Source organism: Artemia sp. Qi Xiang Cuo, chromosome 7 (assembly GCF_049724085.1).
Source record: "Artemia sp. Qi Xiang Cuo chromosome 7, ASM4972408v1, whole genome shotgun sequence".
Classification (NCBI taxonomy): domain Eukaryota; kingdom Metazoa; phylum Arthropoda; class Branchiopoda; order Anostraca; family Artemiidae; genus Artemia; species Artemia sp. Qi Xiang Cuo.
The window spans coordinates 22,627,769-22,644,307 of record NC_142800.1 but is presented as its reverse complement, the minus strand read 5'-3'; the positions used below and the strand labels follow the sequence as shown (position 1 = coordinate 22,644,307).

The 16,539-nt window shown below is 35.9% G+C and overlaps 1 protein-coding gene and 1 pseudogene across 1 annotated transcript in view; both read left to right on the top strand.

The window, feature by feature from the left end:
- The window catches only part of LOC148950057 (Golgi resident protein GCP60), a 62,198-nt gene extending 57,928 nt beyond the window's left edge, over window positions 1–4,270 (top strand). The window contains exons 9-10 of the mRNA XM_089092090.1: window positions 705–876; window positions 2,110–4,270. Coding sequence (XP_088948216.1) covers window positions 705–876; window positions 2,110–2,330 — 393 coding nt within the window. The 3' untranslated portion in view covers window positions 2,331–4,270. The remainder of the gene's footprint in view (window positions 1–704; window positions 877–2,109) is intronic.
- A 2,222-nt stretch (window positions 4,271–6,492) lies between these two features.
- Window positions 6,493–16,184, top strand: LOC148950056 (uncharacterized; annotated as a pseudogene).
- The last annotated feature ends 355 nt before the right edge of the window (window positions 16,185–16,539 follow it).

Genomic DNA, 16,539 nt, shown 5'->3' with positions numbered 1-16,539 from the left:
CCCTAACCACGCATTGCGCTCATGACCCAAGGCAGTGAATGAGGAAATCGATACCTGCACTACACATACCATAGTTCAGCATGGGATTTTTTTTCAAGTTAATCACTTAATTTACTTATTTATTTAAACCAGTTTATCATGTAAAAATTATTCAGAATGTAATTTTAAATAGAATGGTTTCAAAATGCAAGGTGCTTTGAATGAGATAGAGTTAAAGAACAGAGAAATGGTCTGATCTGGTGCGTTTAAGGAATTTCTTACTTTTGGCTTAGAGGAAGAGGGGGGGGGGGCAATTGCCTACTAGAAATAATTTCTATTATAGAAATATTTCTATAATAGGAATAAGTTATTTTCGGTGACGCAGATATAATCTTGTATGAATAAAAGTTTGTCGCAGTCTTGTAAAATCTTTGACATGGTTCCTTTAAGAATCAAGGTCATTTTATTCTTCTTTGATATATTGTTAATATACTGATGTTTAAACTAAGTGTTAATTTATTATTGTTGTAAAGATGTCGTCCTGATGAAAGATTTCTTAATTAGGTTTTTAGTTTCCTTTCTGGGCGTTCAAAAGAGTAAAAGTAACGCCATTTTTCGGTCAGATAGAAAAATAATGAGAGAACTTTGATGATATACTCATTTGCCTTCTCTGTCTACTCTGTATCATGGATATTACTATTGATTTTTATTGCGGATGTTGTTAGGTCCGAGTACCGACTCAAGAAGAGGGATCCTGTCTTTACTGGGAGTTTGCCACTGACTCGTATGATATTGGTTTTGGGGTTCTGTTTGAGTGGACTCCTCCAACTGAAGAATCAAATGTTTCCGTTCATATATCTGATATTGAAGATGAAGAAAGTGACCCCGATGAAGCAGGTTAGTACTGCAGTTTTTCTAATATTCTAATTATTTAAAAAATAGTCATATTAGAATAGCAATTATATGAATGTATTTCTGGCACAAAAAAAAAACAACCAACTCATAGCTTCTGAATAGAAATCGTAGCCGCCGAATATTTTTCGGGCGAATATCTGACAATTTTAATAAGAAATGTCCAAACATCCAAGGAATTTTGGGGAAGGTGATCCCCGACTCTGCCCCCCTCCCGCATAATATACAAAAGATTAACAAGAATTTCTTTTTTGGGTGGTGGATATTGCTACCACATAAACAACCAAATTAGTACGCATAAACTCAATAATATTCCTTAAATATTCGTGTCAAACCCTGAAAATACATAGCCAGGGACTAGAAAGACATGTTTTCTTTGAGCTTCCAGATATTTTCCAGATAAATTGTCTACGGATTGTAGCTGTACGAAAATATGGTTCAATTTTGCTTTCTAGGCCTATAATGAAAGAAAGGTTGAGATGGCTAGGACACGTTCTGCGGATGAAGGAGGACAGAATGCCAAATATTGTCCTTGTCGGCCCACCGTCTAGGGTGAAACGAGACGCAGGTCGTCCCCGAATGGGGTGGGAGGATGTCGCAAGGAAAGATTTAAGAAGTATTCGAACTTCTTAGGAGGGTGTAAAGAGGAAGGGTTTGAATAGATTGGGATAGAGGAGGAGTGTGCGTAGCTGTGTTGGCCTCAGGAAGCTTTGTGCTGTAGTGAGTTATTATTACTAGAAAAGATCCTGTAGGTTCAGTTCCTTACGTTTAAAATATGTTTCTTAATATTTAGTGTAAAAACAAGACGACCATCAAGTTAGGATTTTGGGAATCGAAACCAAACCAAGCCTTATTTAATCGTACCAAAAATCTCTGATAAGTGATGACCCAGTTATCCCTGTTTAATTTTTCCATTTTGCTGGTGAGTAGGTAGATATGTGAATTCCTCCCTCTTCGAAAACCCCAACCAAGTTTTGAGGACTACACCTTGTCTCCATGAGCTGAAAACTTAAAAAATTATCTAAATGAAAACCTGAAAAATGAAAAGTTTATATTTTTGATATTAGGCTTTCATCCATCCCTCTTTCCTTCTCGAATGATAGAACTCCCCGAAAAAGTTCTGTGGTACAGAGTTTCAATATGATAGTAGTATTTTTTTTTAAATTGACAAGCTCTCTTTATACACCTCAATACAAATGTTTTTACTTCTTTTTTCAGTCGACGCCCAAGATATTGAATCAGGTGGTAAGGTGCGACCAACTCAAGACCAAGCCCCAATGTCAGTTATTGTGCCAATTTACAGGCGAGACTGCCATGAAGAAGTCTACGCTGGAAGCCACGCCTATCCTTCTCAGGGGGTATATCTCTTAAAATTTGACAATTCGTATAGTCTCTGGAGGTCTAAAACCCTGTATTACAGAGTCTATTATACCAAATAGGGCTTTCTTTATTGTCTATTTAATCAATTGTTTTATTCTTCTTTTTTTAAGGAGTATTTTAATCCTTTCTTCTTTGGTGTTATTTGGTTCAACTGCCGTTTAATAGGAATATTTTTTTTCTACAATCTCTCTCGAATCTTGTTAAGAAGGAATAGGGGCGGATGTAAGCAAAATTATTCTGATGAATTTTGTCAATAAATTTGTAGTTTGCTTAAAGCATTATTTTAAAAACATAATAAATGAGATGGAGTTTGCCACTTTGTACCAAGTTCCTTTTAGCTGCACTGCCGTTCTAATTAGAAACAAGAAACTCAACTTCAACATGGGTGTGGATTGCTCTGACCCTTAAGAGAGGGTTGAGGGGGGTGATCCGGCGTCTAAGAGTGTACTCTTGTGTCATTACTTTTAATGAGACGAGCTAAGTGGTCTTGCGTGGTCTTTAGGGGGGGGGGGTGGTATAGAAAACTATTAGCAGGCTTAAATATCTCTCGGGGTTATTTTATTTGAAGTTTCTGAACAATGTGCTCTTGTAATTTAAATGGGACACGAAAAACGCACAAATAATTCTGGAAAAGGTTTAATTACTTCATCACGCAAAATCTCTCAGAAATAGGATAGATGGAAAACGGCTTGTCTAACTTCAAATATAAAATTGATTTTTTTGAAAGGCATTAGGTGGTAACTTTTCAGAATAATAATCTGTCATAGAATTTGTGCTCTAAGCGCTCAAAGGTATTTTCTGGAATAATAAGACTCAAAAGACGGTTGATATATTCGGAGTAACTGATCTCAATTTTGTGGGTTTTGAATTTTTGCTCTTTTGCCATAGAAGTATTGCTGGCCATTTGCTCTTATTCTTAGATACTGAAACAAAGTTTAACTTGGATGAGGTGATGTTTAATAAGGTTAAACTTTTATTAATCGATATTTACAAAAAGTACGCATTGAAATGAAGCCATTAACGAAGCCAGAGCCATTGAAGGTCTGAATCAAATAGTATAGTGCCGCACTTTAAAGATGGAATGTTTGAAATCAAAATGGCATCTGCAATGGTACATTTGCAGATAGCTATGAAAATACTTGTCTTTTGCATTGTAAAAAAGAATTCTAATACCGTTGGATAGTTGACAACAGTCCCATACATAAAAATCCTCTAGATCCGGTGATAGCGCACACGGCATCAGTTGTCGGCTTTTGTTAGCGGGTCCTTTTTACAGGTAGCAAGCCTGTCGCCCGACCGTCCGGCAGCTGGGATGGAACTCGGGGTCCTGTATTTCTAAGTAGATATATGTTGTATATGTATATATTCTTTCATTTCCTTCACCAAGAAAAAGAGTCTTCATGCATGTAAAACCATGGCAGGAAAGCGATTACCTAAACTTTACCTCTACTTGAACAAAGGTTCGGCAGTAAGATTTTTCTATGCCAATTTTTTTATGGATAGAGAAACTGCCGTCTCCAATATTTCTGAATATGAAGTTTAACAGAAGCAAAAACGCGGCCTAGCGACGTTGCTGTGTGAATTCTGGCTGGTATCAGATTGAAAGCAAAATGCTCTACAATATCCCTATAAAAAAATCACTTGAATACCTATCTAATGTGAGTACTATTTGTTCACTCTATCAGAATGGTGTATTTAGTAGTACATCATTTAAACAATTAACAATTTTTTCTATATTTTCGCGGACCGAAAAGACACAATTTTCAACTCGTATTCGAAATAGAAGCGAAACGATCGCCCAATGAAGACTTCACTCTGTGATATTCGGCTCCCAAAGTAAAATTCAACACCTATTAAAACCTTTCTTAACCGCCACAAGGGGCAGTTTTATGGAGGTGGGGAGACAGAGGGGGCAAATGCCCCGGGCGCAGAAATTTTAGGGGCGCAAAATTTCAATAAATAATCCTAATGCTTATAATCATTTTGTAATTTTTGACATTTTATTAATAAAGTAGAGGACCTGGCAGTAAACCAGGTCGTATCCTGGGGGGGGGGCCCCCCTGAAATTTTCTTCGACTCGCAAAAACGCATCAAAAATGCCTATAAACAAATTTTGATGCATTTTAACCTTTTTTATACCCCCCCCCCCCGCCCCGAACAAAAACCCTGGATCATTTTTCCATATCTTCATCGCCATTCCTTCAAAATAAAAGTAAGTAGACCGTTTTTGATAAGTTTTAATGTTATTTTTGGATATTTTGTATGCAGATTTTGTTAATAAACGAAAGATTTTGGGAGACATGGGGGGGGGGTGGTGCTAATCAAGATTTTGCCCCGGGCGCAAGAGAGGCCAGAACTGCCACTAATTGTCATACATGCACCTGTCAATAACGCTATTTCTTAAGCGTGCTATGTTTCGGAACGTTACGTTATGTTTTCAGGTTATAAAAACTAGGAACGTACACAAGGGAAGGGGGACTCAAGGTCCGCAATCATGAATTACCCTGAATTTCTGGGCACTTCTTCAAATTTCGAAAATTAATTTGATTTTAGTATACCCCCCCCCCCCAAAAAAAAAAGAAGAAGAAAAATTTCCTACGTATGCGCTTGATAAAACCCAAAACTTTCCTAAACAAATACCCAAAGTAAATAACTCTGAGGTTAATCAAAAGCATTATTTCTTCTCTTCAATGTGATCTGCTTTTCTGCATTTTTCTTGCCGTGCACGAGGGTCACCATTATAAGTTCGCAAACGGCATTGTAATTTATATAATAGCTTCTAGAGCACTAATGAAATAAGTTTTGTGTAACCATTTCTTCGGAAAAACGTAATATATTAAAGTCTAACCAATAATTGTTTGAAAGTTACTCATCTTAAAAAATACCTGTTTATTCTTTTCTTGTCCCAAGAGAAGTTACACATTCTCGTTCGATAGGCAACTCTTCGATGGTGATAGTATTTTATTACTATCACTACTAGTATTCTATTAATATATATATATATATATATATATATATATATATATATATATATATATATATATATATATATATATGTGTATATTTTTTTTAAATGAATGATATTCTGTTAACTTTTGCTTAATTTTTTTTAGTAAATGTTAGATATGTTAAATTGAATTATATTAATATGATATTCAGTGTTTGTTATGGGCAGGCTTTGTGTTGTTTCGTTTAAAAATAAAATTTTATATGAATTTTCATGGAGTATCTCTTATAGGAATCTTCTGTTTGTTTCTGGTACGACCTCATCCAATACTCCACAGTAATTAAACAATTTTTCGAAGTCCTGTCGTACATATGCTTAGCCCATAAGCTTGGGCTGTTTTTTTAGTCTGTGCCATCTCTTCTTATTAATAGCCAACTTAGAAAGCAGGAAGAAAAAAAATATCGCGCGCTAGTTTTTTTTTTTTTTTAATAACTTCCCCAGCTACTAGAAAAGTGTGCATATATTACGGAATGATTATGACTTTAGAGGCGTAGGCTATTAGTTATTTATGAAACGCGCTTACAAAGCTAAAAACATGTTGCTACGGTCCTATCGAATATAAATTTTTACAAATCAATTTGACCGGGAGTTCCGAAAACCTAATTTTTTCGTTCTGGTAACTTCTTATTCAAATTTTTATTTTTTTTGCTATTGCCCCTACCCCCACCCCACCGAAAAAAAAGGTGTTGCTTACGTGTCCGGCCATGGATGTTAAATGAAGACAAGTAGAAAATGGTAAGTTCTGTTATGAGAAAACGGTTAAGTGACGTTGTTACAGTTGTTCTGGCTAGAGATTCTTATTGAAAACAAGACAATTTTCTCTTCCTAGAGGATAAAAAAAACTCCTTGAATACCTATCTTAAAAAGAATACCAATAGTATATGTTTACCAGTGCATAAATGGGATACTTTTCTTTATTTTAAACATGATTTTTTTTTTTTTTGCTGGTAAGACCTGTAGAGTTCAAAGGGGGAAGAGGGTCAACTGGGGCAGTCGCTGTGGCTGGAGGTCGCTCACTGATCAAGTTTTTCGCTTTAATTCGTCTTTTTTGCTTCTATTTGAGTCGAGGGGGGGGGGGAGCGCGTTAATTAATTTTGCCCTGAGCACCCCCCAACCGTGTAAGAACGGCTTTGGGTAAGACGAATTATTCAAATAGGGTCTAAAAAAGGTGATTCAAGCGTTCATCCACTTGAAGCTTTTTTTCATTGTGCGGCATGGCGAAACGAGAAAACAGAACAACGAAGAAAATGATTCAGATACCTCAACTCAAACGTCCTCAGTGCAGGAGGACGAAATATTCTGTTTTAAGGTCTCGGCCGAAATATTTACATTTTACATTTTTTCACTGTAAGTGGTTTACCTCGTGTTTCTTCGCTGTCTTACGTTTCCTCGTTTTATTTAGCTAGCGTGGTCTCAGAAATGTCCCATTGTGTGAAATAAAATTTGACTGCTGAAACCCAAATTAACACCTTTGAGAACCTGAATTCGCGGATTGGCAAAAAGATGAAAATCCTGAGATAAAATACAAATACCTAAAAACTTAGTCAAAGGGATTAAAGCAGAAGATAATAATGGTTCTAGTTTAATAACCAAAACTCTACGTTAATTATGTTTTTAAAGATGAGAAGAGCAACCAAAGAAACGAACACTTACCTGAGAAATAGAAATCGTGATCGATTTCCACAAGGATAGAAGCTTTTTTTTTCGTCAAAACTAAGCAGTGACATTTATCCTAGGATGAACCAACACATCAAGGCTCTTGCTATAAAAGCGCATAGCCTCAAGCCTAAAAAAAGCTATTCAACAATTTTGGTTAAAGATATCAAACCAATAATGGATTTGTCCCCCAGTACAACTTGGTTGCTGCAAGGGGAACCATAATCACATTTTACTGGCGACATGCCTCTGCCCCTGCTGCTTTTCTAACCTCGCCGCGTTCGTGGATCAAGAATTCTAATCGTTGAATTCAAAGGGGGGGGGGATTCATTTTGCCAGGCTTTCACGCAAAGTTAAAAATACCATCATAGGGCTTTCAGCCACAAGACATGTGATTGTACCCCTTCGTCCTCTTCTACACCTGGTGCTGAGAGGCAGACATTTTTATTTACCGTTTTTAGCTGCCATTTCGTCTCCTGATCCTCTGCCAACGTTGACTATGGGCTGCAAAATTCATCAAGGGCTCTAGATTGAAGGAATAATCCGCGGTAGCGTCTATTCTTTGGCTAATATCCCCTGTCAGCTTCTAGATTACCCAGCACTATCAAGGGTATGTCGCTAAGGGGGGCCATCATTTTCCTAAAAGGTGACATTCAGGCAAAAGGGAGAAAATGATTGCTTGTACTATCGACATGATTTTAAATCTAATACACAAATAGTTGCATGTCAACAGGGCTCTGAAATCGAACGACGCTCCTAGAAGATACTATCACTTATTACTGTTCAATTTCTGATTCTACAATGGTGTCCACGGATATAAGTAATCAGATAAAAGCCCTTTTGGTAGGTAAAGCAGAAATGGCACGTAATATAATTACTTCAATAACAAGTTATATAAGAAACGCTTTCATGTTAAAAATTGAAGCTATCCTTGGATAATTCATTTTTTAAGAGTAAATGTTTTCCCAATTTTACTGGAATCTACTGTTTTTGGACTATTCAATGTGGACCAACTCGGAGCAAAAAATGACGCAGAGCAACTTGAGGGCTTTGTATTTTTCCAGCTTAGAAACTTCGTGGTCATTAAATGTATTTTTCCACCTTTCGAGAGAGGAAATCGCTCACGAAATTTTATTTAAAATACTAACTACTAAGGACTGTGAAAATGATATATGATTATTTGAATTGGTTAAATGGAGCCTTAAGTAACTATATATTTTTAAAAATAAGGAAATTCACCCACTCAATTTTTAATGAAAAAGATCTCATTTCTCCACTAGTAGGGGCCAAGTTTAAAAAAAGAAGAAACGTGGGTGGAAAATCCCCCCCCCCGAAAAAAGTAAGCTAAAACATATGGGACCAAACAACTTAAGAAGAAGTAGCTCTCCTTTGAAAGTGTAGTTGCCTTTGGAAATCTCCAGATGGTTAATCTTTGAATCTTAAGTACGAAAAGCGTTGTGAAATTTGAAAATTTAAAAAGAGTTGTCAAGTTTTGCATTTAGTCTTTGCAACTAATTACACTGTAAATATGCGCATGGTTCAACGTAACAAAACTGACGAGAATAAGATACTGCCCTGACAACTTCATAATTTTGAAGCCACTAAAATAAAACCTTAGAAAATCGTTGTTTTCAGGCAGGGGTGTAGCGCCAGAATTTTTAATGAGGGGGGGGCAAGAATTTTATTCCAGCGATACTGAAGAAAAATTACAATTTACCGAAGACGCTACTAGGTTAAATTCAAAATATTACACAATACATAACAAACAATAAACACACATTAAATAACCATAAAATTCATTACTATGGTGATCAACCTTTTACTAAAATTAGGAGCAATGAGTTGCTACAGGCGACAGTAGTATAGTTTAAAAAAGCTTTTGCATGGACTAAGGCAAATCTCATATACATTCGGCTATTTTCAGCAGGCTTAATTATTAATGTTGCAGAACCTACCCCCCCCCCCCCTCCACTTCCCCAACCTCTCTTCCCAGCACAGGATGCTCAATCTTATAGTTGAACCAAGCAACATTCTAACAGCCCCGTGTATCGTGCTATTCAGTTGCACGCAATTTTGAACAGATTTTGACTGTAAGATAAAATTTGTTGTGCTAAACTTTTACTATGCGTGATTCATTGAAATATTATTTGTGACTTTGTATTAAATTGATTTTATTTTGGGTTCACTGCTTTATATTAATAAATAGCATTAAAATAAGTGGGCCACGTAAAACAAAAGCAAAAATACAGGATAATTCCAAGTTTTATTACATACAATTCCAAATTTGATATTATATTGTAACATGAATCTTATGATATTTCAAAATTAGACGAATTTACATATAAAATAAACCTACAATACACACTAATCCTGGAATAAAAAAAAATCAATGTTTTGGCTCTATATTACACCGACTTGTTATAAAAATTGTATTCGTCTATGTTTTTCTATATTAAATTCCTTTATCACTTTATCATGGTAAAGCTGTACTTCTCTTTCAATTGCCAAAAGTGCAAGTGAAGATAATCTTTCTTGCCCCGTGGTGTTGCGGCAGTATGTCTTCAACCATCGAAGGCAAGAAAAAGATCTTTCATACGACGCAGAATTCATAGGAAATGTTAAGTACAGTTTAAATAGATCAAATATCAGAGGAAACACACATTTCAAGCGTTTTTCAGCAAAAACAGATGCTCTTTCTAGAATGTTCTTGTTTTTCATATCCTCAACTCCGTAAAAACACTGTAGCTCAGACATACAGCGTTCGAAATCGAGCTTATAGTACTCACACACAAAGCTTACAGCGTCTTTGTTCATTTCGGTTACACCTAGCATTACGCATAAGTTGTTCAAAACGTTCAAACTGTTCTCTTATAGCCTACTTTCAATTTCTGTAGTTAGAATATCAATAACAGAATACAAGACTGTATTTTTGAAAAACTCTGGTGCTGTCTCATATGGAACTATTGTACCCCCACCGAATTTAACTGGAACTATACGTTTCCGGGGCAATTCAGGACCTTTAAAACCCCATTTATTTGCTAATTCTGAGCTGTCATTGAACAATTGGAGAAAAAGCTCTTCTGATCGAAAGGACTGTAATATTTCGAGAGTACTGATCTTGACCCTTTTTACCACTTCATAAGTCACACTTTTGGACTGTAACGTTTTCGACAATATGTCGCGTTGCATTAAAACTCTTCTTAGAAGGAGTAGGTCAAAAACAAAGCTAAAATCTTCCATACTTTTTTTCAAAGCATTGGCTTGTCCTCCAGCGTCATGGTTGGTCTCTAAAATTGCTTCTAAAGCTGCAGGAGTTTCTTCAAAGTTGTCCAGCAGTGCACGCACTGCTTCAAGTGCACGCAATGCGACAAGTCCATATGGTGTCGCTTAGTGACTTTAAAGTTGTGGTTCCCCCTGGAAAGGACTTGGAACTCTTCTGAATCTTCTCGAAAATTGCATGGCGTTTGGTTGATTTTTCAATGAAATTATAGATACTTTGAAGGACAAAGAATGTATTTCTAATTGAAGGCACTAAATTAAAGCAGCTGACAATGCATAGATTCAGTGCGTGTGCGCAGCAACGAGTATACATTGCGATTGGCTCTCCTGAAGTATTCTGGCTGCCACACCTTTATAAAGCCCTCTCATGTCTGTTAATGTCCAGGTCTAGTGAAAGAAATGTATTTTTTATTAGTGCGGCTAATGTTTTTCAGCACGACAGAAACCAACAAACGATTCGTGTTTTCATTAACATATCTCATTAACATATCAACAAACTTCTAAGTTTTCATTAACATATCTCAAGACCACTGCAACTTGCTCATGTTTTGCTGTATCTTGAGTTTCGTCCAAAATAACAGCGAATATTTTCGCTTCTTTTACTTGTTTAACTATCTGTTGTTTTATGTGATCTCCGATAGTAGATAATAATTCATTCTGGATAGTCGGTGAAATATATGAAAAATTATTTTTACGTTCAACGAAGACCTATTGAATCACATCATTCACATCATTATCCTAAGAGCGTAGTTCCATGAGCTCCAAAAAGTTCCCTCTGTTTTTTGAATCCATAGTTTCGTCATGGGCTCGTAATGCGATACCTTGTCTGATCCGCATATGGATTTTAGATACAATCGATTTTGTTGCACGTCTTGGAGTATTTAGTGTTTACTTTTCCAGCAACAGAACCAGTTGTGTTCGATTCTTTAAGAGAGACCAGTTTAACAGCATTATCCATGTGTGAGTTACACTTCTGATGGCTTTCAAATGCTTGGACGGCTTTTTTCCAATTAGAGAACCCATTCACTGTAAAAGCATCATCTGCCTTATATATTTTTACTATAACAGTAAAATGCATGGCAGGTAAAATAATATGCTTAATCATTTACTGGGCTATACTCTAACCAAGGGAATGTGCTGTACCAATCTGTTCTGAATTTTCTCCCGTTAGTCGAAGGAAAATCAAGTCTCTTTGTTGAAAGGGGCCATCACAAACATGAGCCAAAGCTGAGGCTGGACCATTAACTGGATCTCTTTTGTTTATTATTTTGGTCATAAATTGATATAAACTATATTTTCTATTATATTATAAAACACTTCAAATTTGAGAGCTGGACCTAGCTAGTTTTTAACGGAGCTGGTGAAGGAGCCGAAAGTTTGGTCATCTTACATCGCTGAGCCTACGAACGCGCTTTTTCTGAACTAATAATTTTATTGAATATATAGCAGCCCAGCTGTCCCGATTCTGGGACCACATGTACATGCCCTCTTCCACCTGATGGTGAGCAGAGGGGGGGGGGGTACCAAACGGTTAAAAAAGTAAAGATGGCCTCTTCCTTCCCTAGGTTTCCAATAGTACATTTCTCTTCAAGGGGTAGTAAAGAAAAGTTACTATTAGCAACGACGTTATTCGGTTATTTTCAAAATCTTTATACAATGCATAAATACAACTATAATTAAATGCTGACGTTCAGCTTTAACTAAAATTGTCAGCTATGAGTTGGTGGAGACGACAGTAGCATGCTGTAAACAAGCTTTGGGGTGAGTGATGGTGTATTTCGTATAAGATTGGTCTTTTTTGCCAACTTTATTTTATTAAGTATCTCCCTTCCCCTTCCTTAACTCCTGCGCGCATCACTGGATATTAAATGTCACAGTTTAACCAAGCGATATTCCAATAGCCCCGTGCATCACATCATTCAGTTGTATGTGATTTGAAAATAGCGTCTTAGCAAATCCAAAAGTGCACCCTTTAAATTCCAATTGTCGAAACCTAATACAGGAAAATTATAACCCACCTCCTTTAACAGCAAGAAATAATATTTTTTTGCATGGGCAGCAGCGATATGTCCTCTTCATTTCTTCGTTGGGATCGCGGCACTGAAACATGGCTAATTCTAATATCTTTTTTGTAAATTAGACTCGATAAAGCCGTCATGAACTACCATATTGTACTCTAAAAGTTCAATTTGGGTGACATTTTTGGAATAGAAAGGCTGGGCCAGACACATGGACATCATAGAGAGCTAATTATGGGCTCATTTATAAACAATTCTTCTTATAATTTCAACTTAATAAGGCAATCATAAAGTGCCATATGACCCCCACAATGTGTACTTTTGTCAAAAAATCATCTTTTTTATTTAATATCTTTTTTATTTAATTTGACGGGTTGAAACAAGGGTGACGCATGGCAAAATACACGGGAAACGTATAATATGGGTTATATATTTTTACACTAGGGGGGGGGGGGGTTGTGGTTAAACTATAGTGCAGCTGCAGTCAAAATCTGTCAACTACAATTATGAAGTAGGTCTAAGAATTGTTTTTTAACATATTTCCTTCTCTACCGCCTCAATCCTATACTTATAAAAAAATTAAGGAGGGGGGCAGTTTTTTTTCTTATTTTTTTTTCCATGAAAATGCCAAATAAAAATTTATTTTTGAAATCAAGGAATGGGAGAAACCCAGGAGGCAAATACCCCCGCCCCCCCCCCCCTCGTGATTGGCACCACTGGAACTAGTTTCAATAGCAACAAAATCGTAGCATCACTCAATACTCGGGATTTTAGGTTCTTTGACCTCTGTAGGCCTGAATTCCTTCGGTACTGCCCTATGGGATAGCCTAGATCAAATAACAAATAATTGCTTAATCTAGCTTAAAACAAAAAATTAACATACCATAGTCTAATTCAGACATTGAAAACAGTCGAACTTGTTAAATGTTCCTCACTATAATGTATTTCAAGCACTAGACGCGCCAACAAGAGCAAAATACTCCCTGGTTGATGTTACGCTGAGCTTGTATAAGAAGTAGATGACCTATTTCCTTGATGACAAGACTTCAAAGGCGATATATTTGCATACAAATTAATGAGGAAGCGTAATGGACCACTATTTCTCGCGTTTGTTACATTAAAAACGAGCTGGGATTAATTAAAAAAATTATCTGGTCGAAGTAAAGAGCGAATTTGAAGCCTAAAACGAGCACAGTTTAAGAGTCACTTAATGAATTATAGTTTTCTCTCCAAATTATTTGGGGGGGGGGGGAGGGACTGAATCATTGAATCATACATCTTGAATCATTGAACTTTGTAGATTTTCACTTTGTCTTTTTTTTTATTTGTACATCTTAGTATTGTGACAAAAAAGTCTCGGCTTGTTGAAGGTTTTGAGCTTTTTTAAAAACAAGAATTTGAGCTGAAATCTATCAGCAAATACATCTTTAATCGTCCAAACTTGTTGTCTGCAGGTAGCTACACAAGGGCCCAAGAAAGCCATGCTAGCGGATAAATTTCAAAACATTTGAATGTCTGATGTTTGTACAGTCCCACGTATATTTGTTCATTAGCTTTAACTTTAATTATAGAATAGAATAATGCTTTATTTTAAAACTTTTCACAAGCGATATATCGCCGAATATAAGTTCGTGTAAAAAAAATGAAGTAAACAACAACCATCAGAAGCACTTCAATGAAATTAGGTTCAGGGACAATTAAATCATTTGACAAAAGAACCGCTGGCACTATGTGTTTACATTGTAAAAACAGCATAAAATTTCCAGTAAAAACATAAATTTAATGTATTTAAGTATCGACCAATTACTAATAGTGGTCTGCTCAGTTTTAGAACATGGCTTTCAGAAGAGCAATGGGAAGATGCATTCGCTGCCGACGAATCGAATAACAAAGCCGAACTTTTCCAAGGAAAACTTATCAACAAGTGTTTACTCCATTTTCCCGAGATCAAAAAGAAAAGATGTTCTAATAATTAGCTATATAAAAGTAATACATTAAAAAGTATAATTCAACAAAAATTAATACTGTTACGCCAAGGAAAAACTGAAGAAGCTAACCTTCTGAGAAAATCTCTAAAGAAGTAGATTCGGAAAGCTTCAGCGCAGTATTACCGTAACAGAGTAAATGCACTCTTTAAAGCAAGACCGAAGCAGTGGTATAATACAGTCAAGAAAATCAGATGTAAAACAGTCAAAAATGTTGACTTTAATCTTGATGTTCCCCTTGAAACTACTGCTAATTCACTAAATACACATCTTGCCGCTCTTGTACAAACCCTCCCTGCTCTCTCATGTAATATTCCCTCCCCCCAGCACCAGACCAGTATATCCCTGTAGTACAGCCTGTTGATGTTGAGGCGAAAATACGTTAACTAAAGAGAACTTCATTATGCCCCCTTGATATTCCAATTGATTTAGTAAAAGCATTTCCTGATAAGTTATCAAAACCATTTTCAATATTTTTAACACAATAACTAGAAGTGGTTAATTCCCTAAGTGCTGGTAAAAAGGATACGTTACACTTACACCCATACAGATGAAAGGTGTTAGTCTGGATTTTTATAGAGTCCGACCAAATACCTTAACAACAATATTCTCTATACTGTATGAGAGCTTCGCAACAGATTGGCTTAAAAAGACGATCCTTGAACTTATATACTGAACAACAATTTTGGAACATGAATGGTTTGTCAACGACACATTACCTCATCATTCTCCTCGATTAAGTATACAAACTATTTGACGAGCCAAATACGTGACTGAATCTCCTTTTAATCGACCTCCAAATTGCTTTTGATCATATTAGTCATAACGTTTTAGTTGACAAATTTCTGAATGATCTTAAAGTATCTCTTATCTAGTCAGTATTATTTGCATCTTTTCTGTCGTAAAAAAGTCAAGTTTTTAAGAGTAAAAATGTCTACTCTGATTCACATCCTATTTCTTTTGGAGTTCTACAGGGTATACTTTTAAGTTTTTTACTACTTTTAGTAATGATTAATAATCTTGCTAATGAATCAGCCGATCGTTGGAAGTTTGTGGATGAAATGTCATTGCTCGAAAAGTGCAGAAGAAATATTAAGAGAAGTGCAATGGAAATTCTTGAAGACATTGCAAGTGAAGCAGCCCAGTCAAAATGAAAATGAATTCCTATAAATCTAATATTATTACCTTTAGTTTTCTTAAATCAAAACCATCATTTACAAACCCAATACGTAATGAAATAATTACAACAAAAATAAACTCTTTGGGGTCACACTGACTAGCGGTTTGAAATGGGAGGCCCACATTTGCTCTATTGTTAAACATGCTAGTGCATCTCTGTCTCTCCTTAAGCTATTTATTAAATTTGCATGTCTAAAAGCACAAATCCTTCGCCCTTATATATCTTTTATCCGTCCACAGCTTGAGTATGCTTGCCCGGTGCAGCATTTTGGTCTTACAGTGGATCAGTCCGATACGCTAGAAATGATCCAGAAAAGAGCCCTGAGAATTATATACGGCCAGGGCAGTGCCTTACATTCTCCTCCTAAAGAAATTCCGCCTCCCTATCCTGGCAGCCCGGCGTGTAACTTTTTGTACCAATTTAAGAAATAATCTGCGTCGTAACCCAAGGTTTCAATGTATACTCCCCTCATTGCCCTCCAAAGTCCCTTTTACCCCGATTAAAAGCACAGAAAATCCCGGTTTTAAATCCTATAGAACTGAGCGTTATAGAATCAGCTTTGTGCCAGCGTTCGTTGAAATCATAAATAATTGAAAACTGTAATATATCATGTTAATGTCTCATTTGTTGTGTTTTTTTTGTTTCATTTTTATTTGACAGGCCAGTTCGATTCATCGCTGTGTGTTTTTATAATGTACTCATGTTTTTACTATGCCCTCATTTTTATTCATTTTACTTATATTACTTACTTTTACTTATGTTTGTGTACTCATTTTTATTCATTCTGCTCATTTTATTTGACAGGCCAGTCGGTTCATCGCTGTAGGCTATGTTTTAATATTGCACTTAAGTACTTATGTTTTTTGTTGATATATATTTATGATTTATATATATATATATATATATATATATATATATATATATATATATATATATATATATATATATATATATATATATATATATATATATATATATATATAATGTAGGCTAGCTGACGGAGAGCGACAAGTTCGGCAGTTTTTTATGTTGTGAGAGTTTGCTTGGTAATAAAGTTCTATTCAACTGGTGACATCCAAATTTTTTCAAGAAACCCGGTATATCGATCAATTTATGAGATAAAAAGAGATTAGGAAAGCTGAC